At 26.2% G+C, this 15,197-nt stretch overlaps 1 protein-coding gene across 4 annotated transcripts; it reads left to right on the forward strand.

Annotated features, from left to right (window-relative positions):
• The first annotated feature begins 629 nt into the window (after positions 1 to 629).
• LOC100163302 (protein Mdm4) lies at positions 630 to 12,030 on the forward strand. 4 transcript variants are annotated; one of them, XM_001948755.5, is made up of 6 exons: positions 630 to 1,051; positions 3,853 to 3,906; positions 4,013 to 4,147; positions 5,608 to 5,762; positions 10,752 to 10,925; positions 11,524 to 12,030. In XM_001948755.5, exons 2-6 carry the CDS (start codon positions 3,855 to 3,857, stop codon positions 11,902 to 11,904), a joined length of 897 nt encoding a protein of 298 aa, XP_001948790.1. In that variant the 5' UTR covers positions 630 to 1,051; positions 3,853 to 3,854; the 3' UTR covers positions 11,905 to 12,030. The 4 variants fall into 4 exon arrangements, with proteins under 4 accessions (XP_001948790.1, XP_008183580.1, XP_029343617.1 ...); XM_008185358.3 differs by having other exon boundaries at positions 5,608 to 5,759; positions 11,524 to 12,000; XM_029487757.1 differs by lacking the exon at positions 10,752 to 10,925 and having other exon boundaries at positions 11,524 to 12,001.
• The last annotated feature ends 3,167 nt before the right edge of the window (positions 12,031 to 15,197 follow it).

Here is a 15,197-nt window from a genome sequence, read left to right on the forward strand (position 1 = left end):
CCCGGCCCCCGTCACCCGCCTCCCTTGTCGTTTCCAGTCCAGTGTAGTAGTCCGTGCTTGATGGGCAAGTCTATTATCAAGTCTCTCTACATGAATCTAGGAAAAAAACGACAAGTTAAAACGTCAAAATGTCAAATGTATTTTACTTAAAAATCCCAAATATTAGTTACAGGAGTACGGGGCACGGCTTATAACATTAAAATATAATGAGGCCCATCTTAATCTTAAATGATGCTTAAATACTAGGTACCTAGTAGAAATATTTTAATTATTAATTATTATGAAATTAATACCTATCGGCTATGATTGTTATGAAAATTAATATTATATAATAATAATTTAAAACAAACTGATGTACCTATATCACAGTATAGACGAAATTTCATATTTTCATCTATTCTGTACTTGTATTGCATGATAAATTACATAATTTATAATTTTCCATTTGTATGATTTATACGAGTATTAAAATTTAAATAATATTGTAGTCCTCGTAGGATGATTCTTATCGCCATAACGCTACTCGCGATCACGATCATAGAATTTTCATGGAATATGTTAAAAAAAAAATGACAACGTGTGGTCATGGCGTCGTGCACGGACACCGCCGCACTGTTGATTGTTGTGAATTACCTGAATGTGATATTGTGAAATAGTGAACTTGTGAGGTTAGTGGGAGGCGTAAAAACATTAAATAAATAATAATTATCATTTTTTATATACCATTGGGCCGAATTGGACATGTCGAACCTTGTCGCGACGCCGTCGTTAATCCTTGTTCTCGACAATTTTCGTTAATAATTTATCTTCGGTTTTCGGTTTACAGCTGTATCCCACTGTTCACGTTATGTAATAAATCGTGCAGAAAATATTATGTAAAAAAATAAAAAAAAAACCATCGCTCATGTGTCTCGTGTTATTTCGCTTAGTGTTTTGTTAAAACTTTTACCTGAACGTTGAAAATGGCCACGGTGAACATCTCTAACTCTATTGGGTTGATTGATTTGGTTTATGTTCCTGTTTGATTTGTAGGTAGTACGTATTCTCTGTGGTAAGTCATATTTGTTTATTTATATTAACGTTATTATAAGGTATTGTATTTGATTCCCGCGTGGGCCATTATTAAATTATATATTTTACACTAAATAATTTATGAATGTTTACAGTGTATTCGGGTACGTCTAAAAATATTTGAAATAATGTATTGACATATATAAATATATTAGTAAGGTTGTTGATTTAATTTATACAACAATAGTTTATTAGTTAATAATATGTATTTAGTATTTTTAAATTTTAATAGTTAGTAGATGCATATTATCTGTTTGTTTACTTAGTTATCTACCAGTCTAGGCGATCTAATCAACATATTTTAATACCAAGGTTTCAAATATACTATATAGGTAGTAAAATATCTAAAATATCTACCGTACATTTAAGTAAATAATAAATTATTATAACAATTTATATTTTATGATTAATTTATTGTACCTACCTATGTTAAAATATTTAGGTATTATTTATTTTATTGATAATTGATCAGACATTAGGTATATATTCTTTTATCTTAATAATTTTTTAACCCATATCATTTTAGCATATCTTATGTTCCACATTTACATTTCCCTAAAGATTTTTTATCATGAAATGTAAAATATTAACTGTTTTATCACATATTGAAAAACATTTTACATAATATATACCTAATATTAAAAATAATTTTGTTAGGTTAAAGAATAGAATAAAAACAAAAATAATAGTAGCTTAGTCAATCACTCGCTTAAATTGGGGCTCAATCATTTATATAGTCCCTACTGTATCCAACTGTAGTTAATCTCTGTTCCATACCTACTTCCATAGTAGTGGTGTTTCATATAACTTCCAAAATTGAATAATCAATATCATTGTCCTGATCTTTTCCTCGGTAATTGGCATTAATGACCGCGGGAAAAAAACAGGGAAAAAAATGTAATGGAAAAAAAAATAAACATTTCTTGGTATAAACAGCCCACATAAATAAAATTCTATGCAAGGAAAAAAAAACCAAAAAAAATTTTTACCTCGGAAGAATTTAATTTTTAAATACCTAGTATTACACTATTACCTACTGAAATACTATTTAATACATTTTATTTTAACTACCTAAATTTTGATAAACATTTTGATATTTTGACTGGTTTGAGCAAATTACAGTTTACTTAATTTATAGGTATTTATAGTGTACCTTGTACCTGCTTACATATTTATACATTTATAAGTTGCTAGATAAACTCTCATATTCAGTATATAGGTATCAGTGTTTAAGGAGATTATTTGGATTATAGGGTTTCAACAATTAACAGTAGGTATAATGATCAAAAAGAGGCTTGTGGGAAAGTGAATGAAAAAATATAAAGTTAACAAACGTTTTTAAGAGCTTAGATGTTGAAAAGTACTCATAGTTGAATTTGGTGCATTGATGAGAATAGTTAAAACTGAATTAATTGATAATGATAAGAAATGTTGGTGTATCGTATTATGTAGACTTTCTGAGAATGTTAGGTGTGCTTAGAAGTTGGAACACACAGTTTTGAAAACAATTTTATAATTTATTCCATTTTAGGTTAATTAGTTCCTATTTAATATTAATATATTAATGCGTACAGTATAAAGCCATTATTAAATTTATAAATATATGTGATTATTGAATTGAAATGATCATTATTTGTAGTACCTGAAGTCCTTGGATAATTTTACATTTTTTTTTTGTTTTAATATCTTACACATAAATTGAATTTTGTTTCATAAATGTAGAATGCAATGCTACAACTTTTATTTTGCATTTTAGAAAATTGTATGCCTTACAATCACTTTTATATTTTTTGGTAATTTAATACATTTTGGTAGTTTCTAAGGGAATGTATCATATTTTTTAGAAATCATTCAATTTAATACATGCAAATATTATTTCTATAAAATTAAAATTATGAAATGTTTTTTTGATCTTTTGAATTACCGTTGAGTCCATAGCAAAAAATAAATTTGTTAGCTATTAGCTAGATAGTATTTATTTGTCAGTTGTATGATATTAATATTTTTTGTAGTTGAGTGCTAAGACAATGTTGTCAATGAACAGTGTCCATTAAAATCTTAAATTTTCTCATCAGTTTTAAAATATCTAAAACTAAATTTTAAAATAGTTTGAGTATAAGATAATTTTATTTGTATGTGGTACATTTTTAACTAATGGAGTGACAGTTTGTTTTTTTGGCTGTGTTGAATTAATTTAATTTGTATTATTTAGTTAAAATAATTTAATAATTTTCGTGGTAAAAAAGACATTTTTAAATGCATTTTATTTCGTAATTTTAGATATTTGTATGTGATTTTGTTGATCAGGTTTTCAGGTCCTAGTCATAAGATTAGCCTAATAGATAGAATACTTCACCAGTTTTTTCTTTGAAATTTCGCCCATGGTGACTGGACCGAGTGTTTTATTATGAGCAGCAAAATTGTTACCTTCATATTATGTTTTCAGTTTAATTGATATAATTAGTTATATGGAATAATAGGGGTAAAAGTTATGTTGAATTAAATTAAGAAAGTTTATTGTCTAATGTATGTAAAATATTTTTGATTGAGATGAAATTATCTTAGTGACATACAGTTGGAATTTAAGAGAGATCAGCTAATATATATCATCAGATTGTTTTCATATAATTTGAAAGTTAATCAATTAAATTATTTCTTCAAATGTTTATGTACCTACAAAAAAGATTTTAAGTTATATTTTAAAGTATAACCCTTTAGTAGTGTATTTCTTGTGATCTGCAGAACACTCAAGTAATTTTCTTGAATTCAAATTAATTTCAGATATGCCTCCCCAAACACTAAAAAGACCTACAGAAGATGTGAGTTATAGTAATGGTACGTACATTGTACATGTAAAAGGAGTTTGTAATTCCCCAGGAATAAGTTAATATTAGAGTTAATTAGTTTAAGTATAATATAATTTGTTTCAATTTAATTATAGATGAGGACGAGTATGACACATGGGTAAACAAAAAAAAGTCAAGATATTTATATACATATAAATTAAAATCACAATCACCTGATTTATTTCAAAATGAATCTGAAAGTATTCATAGTACCCAATCCAAAGCTACAAGTAATAATTTTTTAAAAATATTTAAGTTGACTTAAATTTAACTTAAATATTTGACGTGAAGTGTTACAATTGTGTGATTTAAAACAAATAATATTTCACAAGTTACTAACTTTCGAAGAGTTTTATCACTGAACGACTTCCCTTATCACATGCTTCATGTGTTTTGTTTATTATTATGTATATGTCTCTGTACAGTCTTCGCTTTTACTTATTGTATTATAAATACAAATTGTAAATTTTCTTAATAATAAAAAAAAAATTACTAACTTAAAGTCCGGATTAAGGGTAGGGGATTTGGTAGTAGAATAAAAACTTAAATAATAAAAGTTACAAGTAATTAATTGATTTGTTTTATTGATATAAATGAAATAAGTTTAATTTTCAATTATTTGTTGAAATAATATATTTTACTAATGATTATTTAAAGTGTTTATGTTACTAAAATATGAAAATATATTGTAATTACTAATTACTGTATGAACAATTTGATTTAGGTTACATATTTCAGATTAAAAGTAAACAAAGACTAAAAATGTTTTTTGTTTGTCAATAATTTCTTCATTTTAAAAAATTGAATAAGTTAGTGATTTTAGATTTTAGAGAAGAATAATAAATAATAATTAGTAACACCTCCCCTTCAACTTTTTTCACACAGATTTTTATAAGTGCGGAGCCTTATTTGACTTAAAAGCCCTTTGCGATAAATACTCTTAATCCGGGCTTTATTAACCTTAATAATATACTATAGTAATTAATAATAAAGTGAGATAGGTATTAGGTTTAATGCTCAAAATATAACTCATATTGGTATTTACTTTATTTATATACATTTATATGTATACATATATTTATGTATGTTTGTTATATACATTATTTATGAGAATATTTTATTGGCTACACACCTGGATTATTTGTGATTTGTATTATTGTTATTTTTTTTTTATAAGTTTTATTACAATATTAGTATAACAGTTAAAAAAAAATTTAAATTAGTTAATTCAGCTATGATTGATCCTATTGATCAATTTATACCTGTTCACATTTTGTCTTAAAAACTTAAGCATGTGTTTATTCACCTTTATATAATTAACTGGATATTGTAATAATCTAGAAAAAAAAATAATTTTATAAATCATATGCAATTGTCTATTCAATGTTTATCAATGCAAAAATAATATTATGTAATATGTTCAATCTATTTTTATTTTATTTTAGTATTGAACGTTAATTTCTAAATTAACAACTAATTATAAATATTTATAATTTATAATTAATTTCAATAAGCATAGTATTGATACGAAGAAGAATCAAACTTGGTCATCTATTCTGGATCAAATAAGAGTTGACATCTATTAGTTCACTACAGTTCATCAAATTAGACAATTCATGCACCACGTCAATTTTTAATTTAATTGTGTACATTCTGATTATAAGTTTTAACTAACCTAACTTTTTTTCAGTCGAGGTAACAGATCTTCTCGATTTTTCATCTGTAACAAGTTGTCAAAGTGACTGTGATTGTGACGATTCTAGTCAAAGTGACTGTGATTGTGACGATTCTAGTCAAAGTGATTGCGATAGTTCAAGTCAATCAGATCTATCAGAATGTGAGGTAGTAAGTATTAATAATTATTTTATAATAATAACTACTACAATGTACTCTCGATGGTATGTGGAAAAGGGTGGTATGGAATCCACAGATAATAAAATTCTGCTGATATTACGCAAAAATCAAATTAAAACAAAAATGCAAACATAATTATATTGGTAAAAAAATTAAATCTTATAATGTTAATGGTTTTAAGGAAAATTAAATTTGAAAACCTATTTTTATTTAAACATTCATATAATATAATGTATAGTTTTTATATACATTTGTTTTTTAACAAAAGTTTTTCGCTGTGTCTATACGCCCGACCATGGTCGGTAAAATAAGAGATACCCGATCATGGCGCTAATTTTTGTTTTATACCTTACCTATACCGCTTATACTGTATTGAACAATACTATACCGTATACCTATTATATTATAAAAATTATTAATATTAATATAATATAATAACGACAATGGTCGTATATATATAGTAGTAGTATATATTATAGTAGACAACTGCATCTGCAACATAACCTCGAACATAACATATCATCACAAATTCCAATCCAACGTCATGGTTACAAACAGGGCATATCCATGTCATATTTTTATTTTTGCTTTTATTACTTTTAGTATGGCTTTCCATGCATCTTTGGTGCAGTAAGGTCTTATGGTATGGATATCGACATCTTCTTCCATAATACTGTTGCAAATAATTTCATGGCGGCATTGAATATCCTTCTCCTCTATGCTATATTTGTCTTTCTTTACTCGATCGACCACCTTTTTTTCGGTAAGCCATTCTATTATAATATTTTCTTTAATTTTAAAATGTTTCTGCGCAAATGCAATAGGTTTACTAATGGCTCGTTTTTTAGGAAGTCCTATTGATGTTAATGTAGCTCCCTTTGGTCTTCCGGGACATTTCACTTTTTTTGGTAATTTGACATCCGATAGCATAATATCACATCTAGTTTCCAAGGATGGTGTAACATCAATTTCCACGGCCTGATCCATAATATAATCAGGTTCGACAGTTTCATATACAGTCGCATATTTTTTTCGGGCTATATTTAAAGTCCGGCAATCCGCAATTGAAAAATCACAAAATGCAAAACCAGACCACTGTGGAGGAGAACACTGTAAAAATAGATCAATGTGGAGAAAAACACAATGGAGAAATAGATAACTGTAAAGTTCAGGTTTGATGAGATGATCAATGAGTTCAATTACCCTGAACATTCAAATAAAGGCGCATTTTATTCGTATGGTTGGTTGGGCGTTCCTTATCTTAACGACCATGGTCGGGTATCCCTTATCTTACCGACCATGGTCGGGCGTACCTTATCTTACCGACTATGGTCGGGCGTATAGATAAAGCAAAAGTTTTTTGTACATGGTTCCGCAAAAAACCAAGGGTAATCGAGATTATACTATATATTTATTTATTCTTCAAATTATTCTGCAATATGCCAATATTAAATAGCAACAATGAATATAGATATTTAAATAAATAATTATAAGAGCAATTTTAATTTAATGATTTATATTTATTATTAATTATTATAATAAACATCACTGTACCTACACAATATTATCTTACAATCAGAAACATCAGATTCATAGGTAAAGTGTATATAGCAGATTGTACCATATAATATTGATCATTGTTTGGGCACTCAATAGTTTTGGATAGACATACTATGTATATACTTACAACTTACTACAGGATTCTTAAAAACCCAATTTATTTCATAAGAAGTTTTAATATTTACCAGAGCTCTACTTATAAATTTTGGTAGGTCTCTTAACTTAAATTTGAAATTCTGTTAAATTTTTGGGCTATTTCGTTTTTTAGATTCTGGGCAGAGTGATGCAATGAATGTATTGATTTTAGAATAATGTATGTGTACACGATAAGTAGTCAAGGGAATGCTTCAATTTTCAACTTCAGTATCTTGTTTGTTGGGAAAGAGATTCTAGTTGGTGCATTCGAGAGGTTTAAATTCCCATTAGTTTTGAAAGCGCAAAAACAAAAAAAAATTTTTCTGAGCGGAGTTGGTTTGGCAGTGTGAATACTTTATATTATATTTATGCCGTTATTACTTATTAGTTATTATTAATACGGTAGCTGGTATGTTGCATTAATATTATAAAATTACATCAAAATAACTAAATTCTTTATTCTTGGTTATTTATTTAATACATATTTTATTTTGTCCAAAATAGGACACAATATAGCTTTAATAAAACTGTGTTTATATATTTTTGAGATTTTTAATTATAGAATAACCTACTTAAATGGAACCCTGTTTTAAATGTTCAAACCTTATCTATAAAAGTTAATCATTTTATACATTTTTAAATTTTAAATTTGATTAATGTTGTCAAAAATCAAACTTTAAATGCTTATAAAAAAAAAGGTGGGTAAGTGGATGTTGCTCTACTGTACAGTAGGTTACAAGTGGGTCACTATATAATGGATAGTATTAAATTTGAATTCAATGATATAATATCACTGTATGAGAAAAACGATTCTGAGCGGAGACGGTTTGTCAGTCTGGGTATTAGACATACCTATTATAGGTATACTTATCTATAGTATTATTAATAATTTTCAAATTAATCATATTACAATATCCATTAGGTAACGCGTTATACATCAACAATAAACCGTGGTACTATCATAGATATATAATAGTATACTTTAGAAGTTTCAAGTACCCACAATTAATATTATACAATCACAACAAAATAACTAAAATAGTTATCCTAGGTTTTTAATATGTAATTTCGTCCAAATTTGTACTTAAAATTACTATAAAAATAAACTGTGTAAATGTATTTTTTAGATTTTTTGGTAACAGAATTAATTACTTACATGGAATCTTGTTTTAAATTTTCAATCCTTAGATATAAAAGTTGAGCATTTTATAAATTTTTAACTACAAAATAATTATTCAATTTTAAATTTGATAAATTTTGTCAAAATTTCAACTTCAAATACTTATAAAAAATAATTGTGCCTATGTATTTTTAATATTTTTCAACTGCTATTGTAACAATGTATCAGGAGCCTTGTATTGATTTTTTACACTTTTTTGCCCAATAGATAAAACTTAATTGATATTTATAGAAAAAAAAACTAAAAAAATTGAAAACTTACAATGTCCGTAAACAGCTCAAAATAAATCAAATAATTTTGAAAATGTTATGGTGTATAGAAAATGCTAAGATAAACATTCAGTCAACATTTTATGTATCTACGGTAATTTTTTTTAAAGTTACACCAAAATAAGAAAATCGTAAGGATTTTTAATATATTTTAAATCCCATTGTAACAATATAGTAGGAGCCTTGTATTAAATTTTCAAGTATTTTTACTCAACAAATAAAGTTTTATTGACATTCATAGAAAAAAAAACTAATTAAATTGGAAACAGAAAATGTCCGTAAACAGCTTAAAACAAATCAAAATATTTTGAAAATTTTATCATGTATAGAAAATGGAAATTTAAACAACCAGTGAAAATTTCATGTATCTACGGTCATTTGTTTTAAAGTTACACCAAAAACCAAATTCAATTTTGTGAAAAATCGATTTTGCGTAAAAATTCCCGTTTTTCCTTAATTTTTCTTTTGTTTTTCATGGCACTTTTGAAAATTACTGGGAATTTTAAATTTTGACCTCCCCAATGCACCAACGATATTCACTTTCCAATCGAACAAGATACTGAAGTTGATAATCAAAGCATTATTTCGACTACTTTTCGTGTACACAGACACAAAAAAAAAAAATTAAAAAAAAAAAAAAAACACATCATTGATTAATCAATACATTCATCGTTCCACTCAGAATCTACAATTGAAAATTGAAAATTTCCATAAACAGCTCAAAAATAATAAATATTTTTGAAAATTTTATCAAGTATAGGATTGGATAAAATAAACATATTTTATAAATTTCAAATGTCTAAAGTTATTCGTTTTTGAATTACAACAAACTAAGAAAATCGTTACCTTAGAAATCCAGTGTATATGAAATGTTATAAAAATATGATCTTCAAACGCTCATAAAAATTTAATTTGACTTTCTTCCATACATTTTTTTGATAAAATTATACAAATGTATGAAACTTGAAATTTGCATCAAATATATATTTTATCATATACTCGATACAATTTTCAAAATATTTTGACTTGTTTTGAGCTCTTTACTGACATTTTCAGTTTTCAATTTTTTTGGTTTTTATTTCTATAAATGTTGTTACAATTTTTTTTTGTTGGATCTAAATGCTTGAAAATTTAATACAAGGTTCCTGATTTGTTGTAACAGCAGTAGTTGAAAATATTTAAAATAGGTACAGTCATAATTTTTTTTTTTATTGTTTAAAGTTCAAATATTGGCAAAATGTATCAAATTGAAAATTGATTATGTAGTTAAAAATTTATAAAATGTCAACTTTTAAAGCTAAGGATTGAAAATTTAAATTACCTAGTCACGAAATGCAGCCCCGCTCCCTAGCGCCCCACCCTAAGTAGAGCTCTTATTTTTATACACATTTTATAATACACTTTATTAGTTTTATTAACTGTTTTCACAAAAAAAAATTATCTTCTTAGTGTTATTATCTGAAAATATCTAATTTTTGACTTTTGTCATTGTAATTGCCAGAGTGCAATATCGTATTATATTGTTTATCTAGGCCCGAGAGGTATATAATCTATATTTTTGGGTGAGCGCAAGTATGCAACGCTCTGTTGTAGATACTGATGAGTGATGTCATAAGACAATGCATATTGATAAGTTATCAAGAAATATTTGGAAACATTTTGATTGAAAGTATAAATATCAGAGGAATCAAATAAAATTCAAACAAGTGGTTATCAAAATAGTAATAAGGTGAACTCTGTGATCAATGAGATCAGACAATGATGGGTTAATGTCAACTAAAATGTTTATTCATGTGCCACATTATTAATTATTTTAATAACTTTGTTCATTTTTAGGTTACAACAAAGAATATCTTCCTTGACACTGAAAAGGGTTACATTTTTGATACAGATTTACAAATATTCATTTCAGAGACAAATTTCAAATCTCAAGTAGTTTTTGAAAAATGCTGTCAATGCCAAAAACCAAATTCCAACCATAATTTTCAATACTGTAATCAGTGTTTTAAAGTAAGTTAAATAGTTAAATGAAAAAGTATTATTTTTCAAGAGAAGTATATAATATGTGCCGCTCTAGGTCTTAATGAAAATGTATGATAAAAGATTATTTCATAACTATCTTTTGTTTTCTCTCTTTATTTATTTGTTATTTAATTTTTAAGTCTGTGTGTAAAGTAAAATATGAAATATAAGGTGGAGAATTAGTGATTGTGCTTAGGATTTTGTTTTGAAGATTGGATTTTTCTCTTAAGTTGGTGGCCATAAGGTCTATCTAGGATTTATAAATAAGTAGTTTGATACTTATTTTAGTGTGTTTCTTGGATTAATGTTTTGATCAAGCGGAGTCTTGCGTAAAAGATTCTCACTTTTTGATCTCATATGGAGTGCCCAGAGGAGATGACTGTTAATGGTTAAGACTAAGTACTTGAGAAGATGAAATTGGGATGTTACCTTAATAAAAATGAAAAATATGATTTATTCTAGGGTTATTAAACTATACCAAATTAATGTTACTATGTGAGATATAGATATTAGAGTAAAAACTAAACTAATATTTTAATTTCAAACATATATGTTATTAATTTGTGATTGTTTATTATTTCTTTAGTATCGGATGCAATTATTCGAGAGTACATCAAATCCGAAACCAAAGAGTATCAAACGTTTGTACAACATGGCCAACCGTGCAGAAGAAAATTATTTGCCTAAAGATTGTCAATCATCTTCCACCTCAAATTCCCAAGAGTCCTTAAATTCACTAGGAATATCTGGCCTATGTTTATCCCAAGATACGTCTAATATATTTGAAAATGCTACAGACAATTGTAACATATGTTTTTTAAAGCCAAAAAATGGAATTTTTAACCATGGCAAAACGGCGCATGTGTATTGTTGCTACACATGTGCCAAACATATATGGAGTAGATCGGGTAAATGTCCTATTTGTAATTTAAAAATTAGATATGTTACAAAAGCTGTTCGTGCTTGATAATATTATTTTAATTTCATAAAATCACATATCTATGTATATTCTTATACCTATGTAAAATGTAAAATGTGCATATTATATAATATAATATATTTTATACTTTTAATAAATGCTATATTATATACATATAAGACTAATTTTTTGAATATATTATAATTTAAAAATGTATGTGTTATTTTTGGGTATCTTAATGTTTTGTTAAGAGGACGTGATACCCGCATGTGTTGTCTCCATCTTACAAGTGCGTGACATGGCAAATTTTATGCTCAGAAGAACACGTGTAGCTCTGTTAATTTAAAAATTAGAGTGAATTGACCTCTTATAAAATCTAAAGACAAGATTATTATCTAGGCAACCTCATATGCTTTCTAGTATATTTTAATTTTAAAGCGAGTTATGAATATTTTAAGATGTATAAAAAATTTACAATTTTAAAATACTCATAACTTGCGTTAAAATTAATATATACTAAAAAGCATATGAGGTTGCCTAGATAATAATCTTATTTTATAAGAGATTAATTCACTCTAATTTTTAAATTAACGGAGCTACACGTGTTCTGCTGAGCGTAAAATTTGCTAAGTTACGTCCTTGTAAGACGGAGACAACATATGCGGGTATCACGTCCTCTTAACCAACATTATTTATATAGTGGATTTGTCAATATGAAACAAAGATTAAAAAGTTTATATTATATAAAACAACAATGCTACTTCTAAACAAATACTAACCTAAGTTGGATAAAATGACCAAAAACAAAATAATATAATATTTTTTAGTTTAATGAAAAAAAAGTGGGCAAGTAGATACCGTCCCACTATATATTAGGTCGTAGATGTCAAGTGTCATACAAAAAACGATTCTGATCTGAAAAAGTCTGTTGGCCTTATTGTTATTGTTAGTATTATTTATATAATGTATCATGTATCATTATAATTGACTTAAAGTCAATAAAGACTTACCGTAGAACAGTATGCATATGTTTGTGGTATAGATAGGCAATGCCTTAAAATTAATCTAAATATTTTTAAAATATCTATTGTGTGTAGTAAAATATAATTATATATATATAAAGTGTCAAGTTCCCAAGGATAGTATTTTTTTATTAAACTAAAAATCTAAAATTGTTATTATTTGCTTGTTGGATATCCTATCTCTAAATTTGGACGTTAATTGGGATCCGCGACAATTTAGCGCAGTCATTTTAGCGCACGACAATTCAGCGATGACATTACAGCGCATACGACATTTACGCGGAACAAGATCAGTGCATCATGTTTAATAAAATATACTAAATTAATTAAACACAATTAAACGTATATTCTAATGTATATATTTTTACGTATTCTGAATACCTACTTGTATTTGTATTTTTTATTCAAAACCAGAAAAATTATTAAAAATAATGTATATAGTTTAAAATTAAATATTAATAAATAAATAATAATTAACTTTTCGTATTCTGAATAGGTACCAAATTTTTTTCGAATAATAATTATTGAAAAGTATTCTTTGAAGACTGATTAGGTTCAACACTTATTTAATGTCAAAATTGGTATGTACTTACTATGTGATGAACGTACCTACCCACCCTGGACAATTTTGATTATCTTCTTTGACTAATTAATAATTATATATTGTAAAGACATTCGAAAATTAAGATTTTTATACAATAATATAGTTTTACAGGATACGTGTATAGTGTGTACTAACCACAATTGATATTGCACTAAATTATTGTATGCTAGTTTAGTTACCTATATCAGATTATCTATGTATTATCTGTTCCACAGACAGAAATTCTTTTGATTAGATATAAATATATTTTTTAATGAAATATTTGTCGGACTGATTCGTCGCGTGCTAAAATTTTGTGTGCGCATGTTGACATGTGCTATAATTACCGCGCTCACTTAATGTGCACTGAAATTACCGCGCGCAATTGACGGTACACCATTAATTGGTCATAAAAAAATGTTTTGACTATACATAGTACTATTTTTTGAATTGTCATTAAATTAACTTATGAGGAATATTGTAAACACTTCAAGTCATTTATGATTAAATTTGAAATTGTAAGATTTTTTAACTACAAAGTAATTTACAATTTTTGTGATTTTAATGAATATTAATACCTCTCCTGATTATTTTAAAAAGAATGAGAATTTTTAATTTTAACTGCCTCAAAGTTGAATAACAAAGCATATTTCAATATTTGTATACATACACTATAAAAAGCGTGTAAGTTTGTGTCCCTTTGCCGTACAGCAGGTTACAAGTGGTTCATTGTAATGGATGATGTTAAATTTTAATTCAATGGTGTAAAATCTTTGTATACAAAAAACGATTATGAGCGAAGACTGTCTGTCCGCCTATAATATTGCTAAGTATATTTGATGATATTATTGTGATTAAAGCAATTTATTTTAATATTACGCATTATTACAAAGTAACAGAGTAGTATTTTTGATAAAATAAATTTAAATAATTACATTTCATAATGTCATTGTGTCTAGAAAATATAATATAATTATAATCAATGATAATAATAGTCTAAAAATTTCATATACTCACGAATAATAATTTTTATATTACAACAAAATAACTAAAATCTTAATTCTTGATTTTTATATGTAATTTCATACAAATTTGAACTTAAAATGTAAGCACAAATAACTGTGTTAATATATTTTTTAGATTGTATGGTTACGGTATGAACCATTTATTAGAAACGTTGTTGTCAATCCTTAGCTCTAAAGATTGATCATTTTATAATATTTTAATAACAAAATAATTTGAAAATGTCAAAATCTGAACTTTAAATACTTTTAAAAAATGATCGTACCTATATGGATCTTTAATATTTCTCAACAGCTATTATTATAACTATTTATGACTCCTAATATGAGGAACATTGTATTGAATTTTCAAGCTTTTTGACCCAACAAATAAAATATTATTGACATATTTTATAGAATAAAAAACTGAAAAAATTGAAAATTGCATGTCTATAAATAACTAAAAACAAATCGAAATATTTTGATAATTTAGAAAATAATAAAATAAACATTTGATTAAAATTTCAAATACCTACGGTTATTAGTTTTTGAATAACGATAAATAATTAAGAAAAAAATCGTTGTTTTATAATTTTTTAATTCACAGGTGGATATCCAATGTTATACAAAGCTCCTAAAAAAATTAGGTTGACAATGGTAAACTTTTTTTTTGGTGTAATAATTTGCCAATTTTCATGATTTTGATGAATTTGGTCAACATTTTAACTTCAGACG

Source organism: Acyrthosiphon pisum, chromosome A1, assembly GCF_005508785.2.
Source record: "Acyrthosiphon pisum isolate AL4f chromosome A1, pea_aphid_22Mar2018_4r6ur, whole genome shotgun sequence".
NCBI lineage: Eukaryota > Metazoa > Arthropoda > Insecta > Hemiptera > Aphididae > Acyrthosiphon > Acyrthosiphon pisum.

Excerpts from the sequence above, each read along its gene's own strand:
- LOC100163302 (XM_001948755.5), top strand. The coding sequence starts at position 3,855 with ATGCCTCCCCAAACACTAAAAAGACCTACAGAAGATGTGAGTTATAGT. Across the intron at positions 4,148-5,607 it reads TACCCAATCCAAAGCTACAA|TCGAGGTAACAGATCTTCTC; the intron begins GTAATAATTTTT and ends ACTTTTTTTCAG. Across the intron at positions 5,763-10,751 it reads ATCTATCAGAATGTGAGGTA|GTTACAACAAAGAATATCTT; the intron begins GTAAGTATTAAT and ends GTTCATTTTTAG.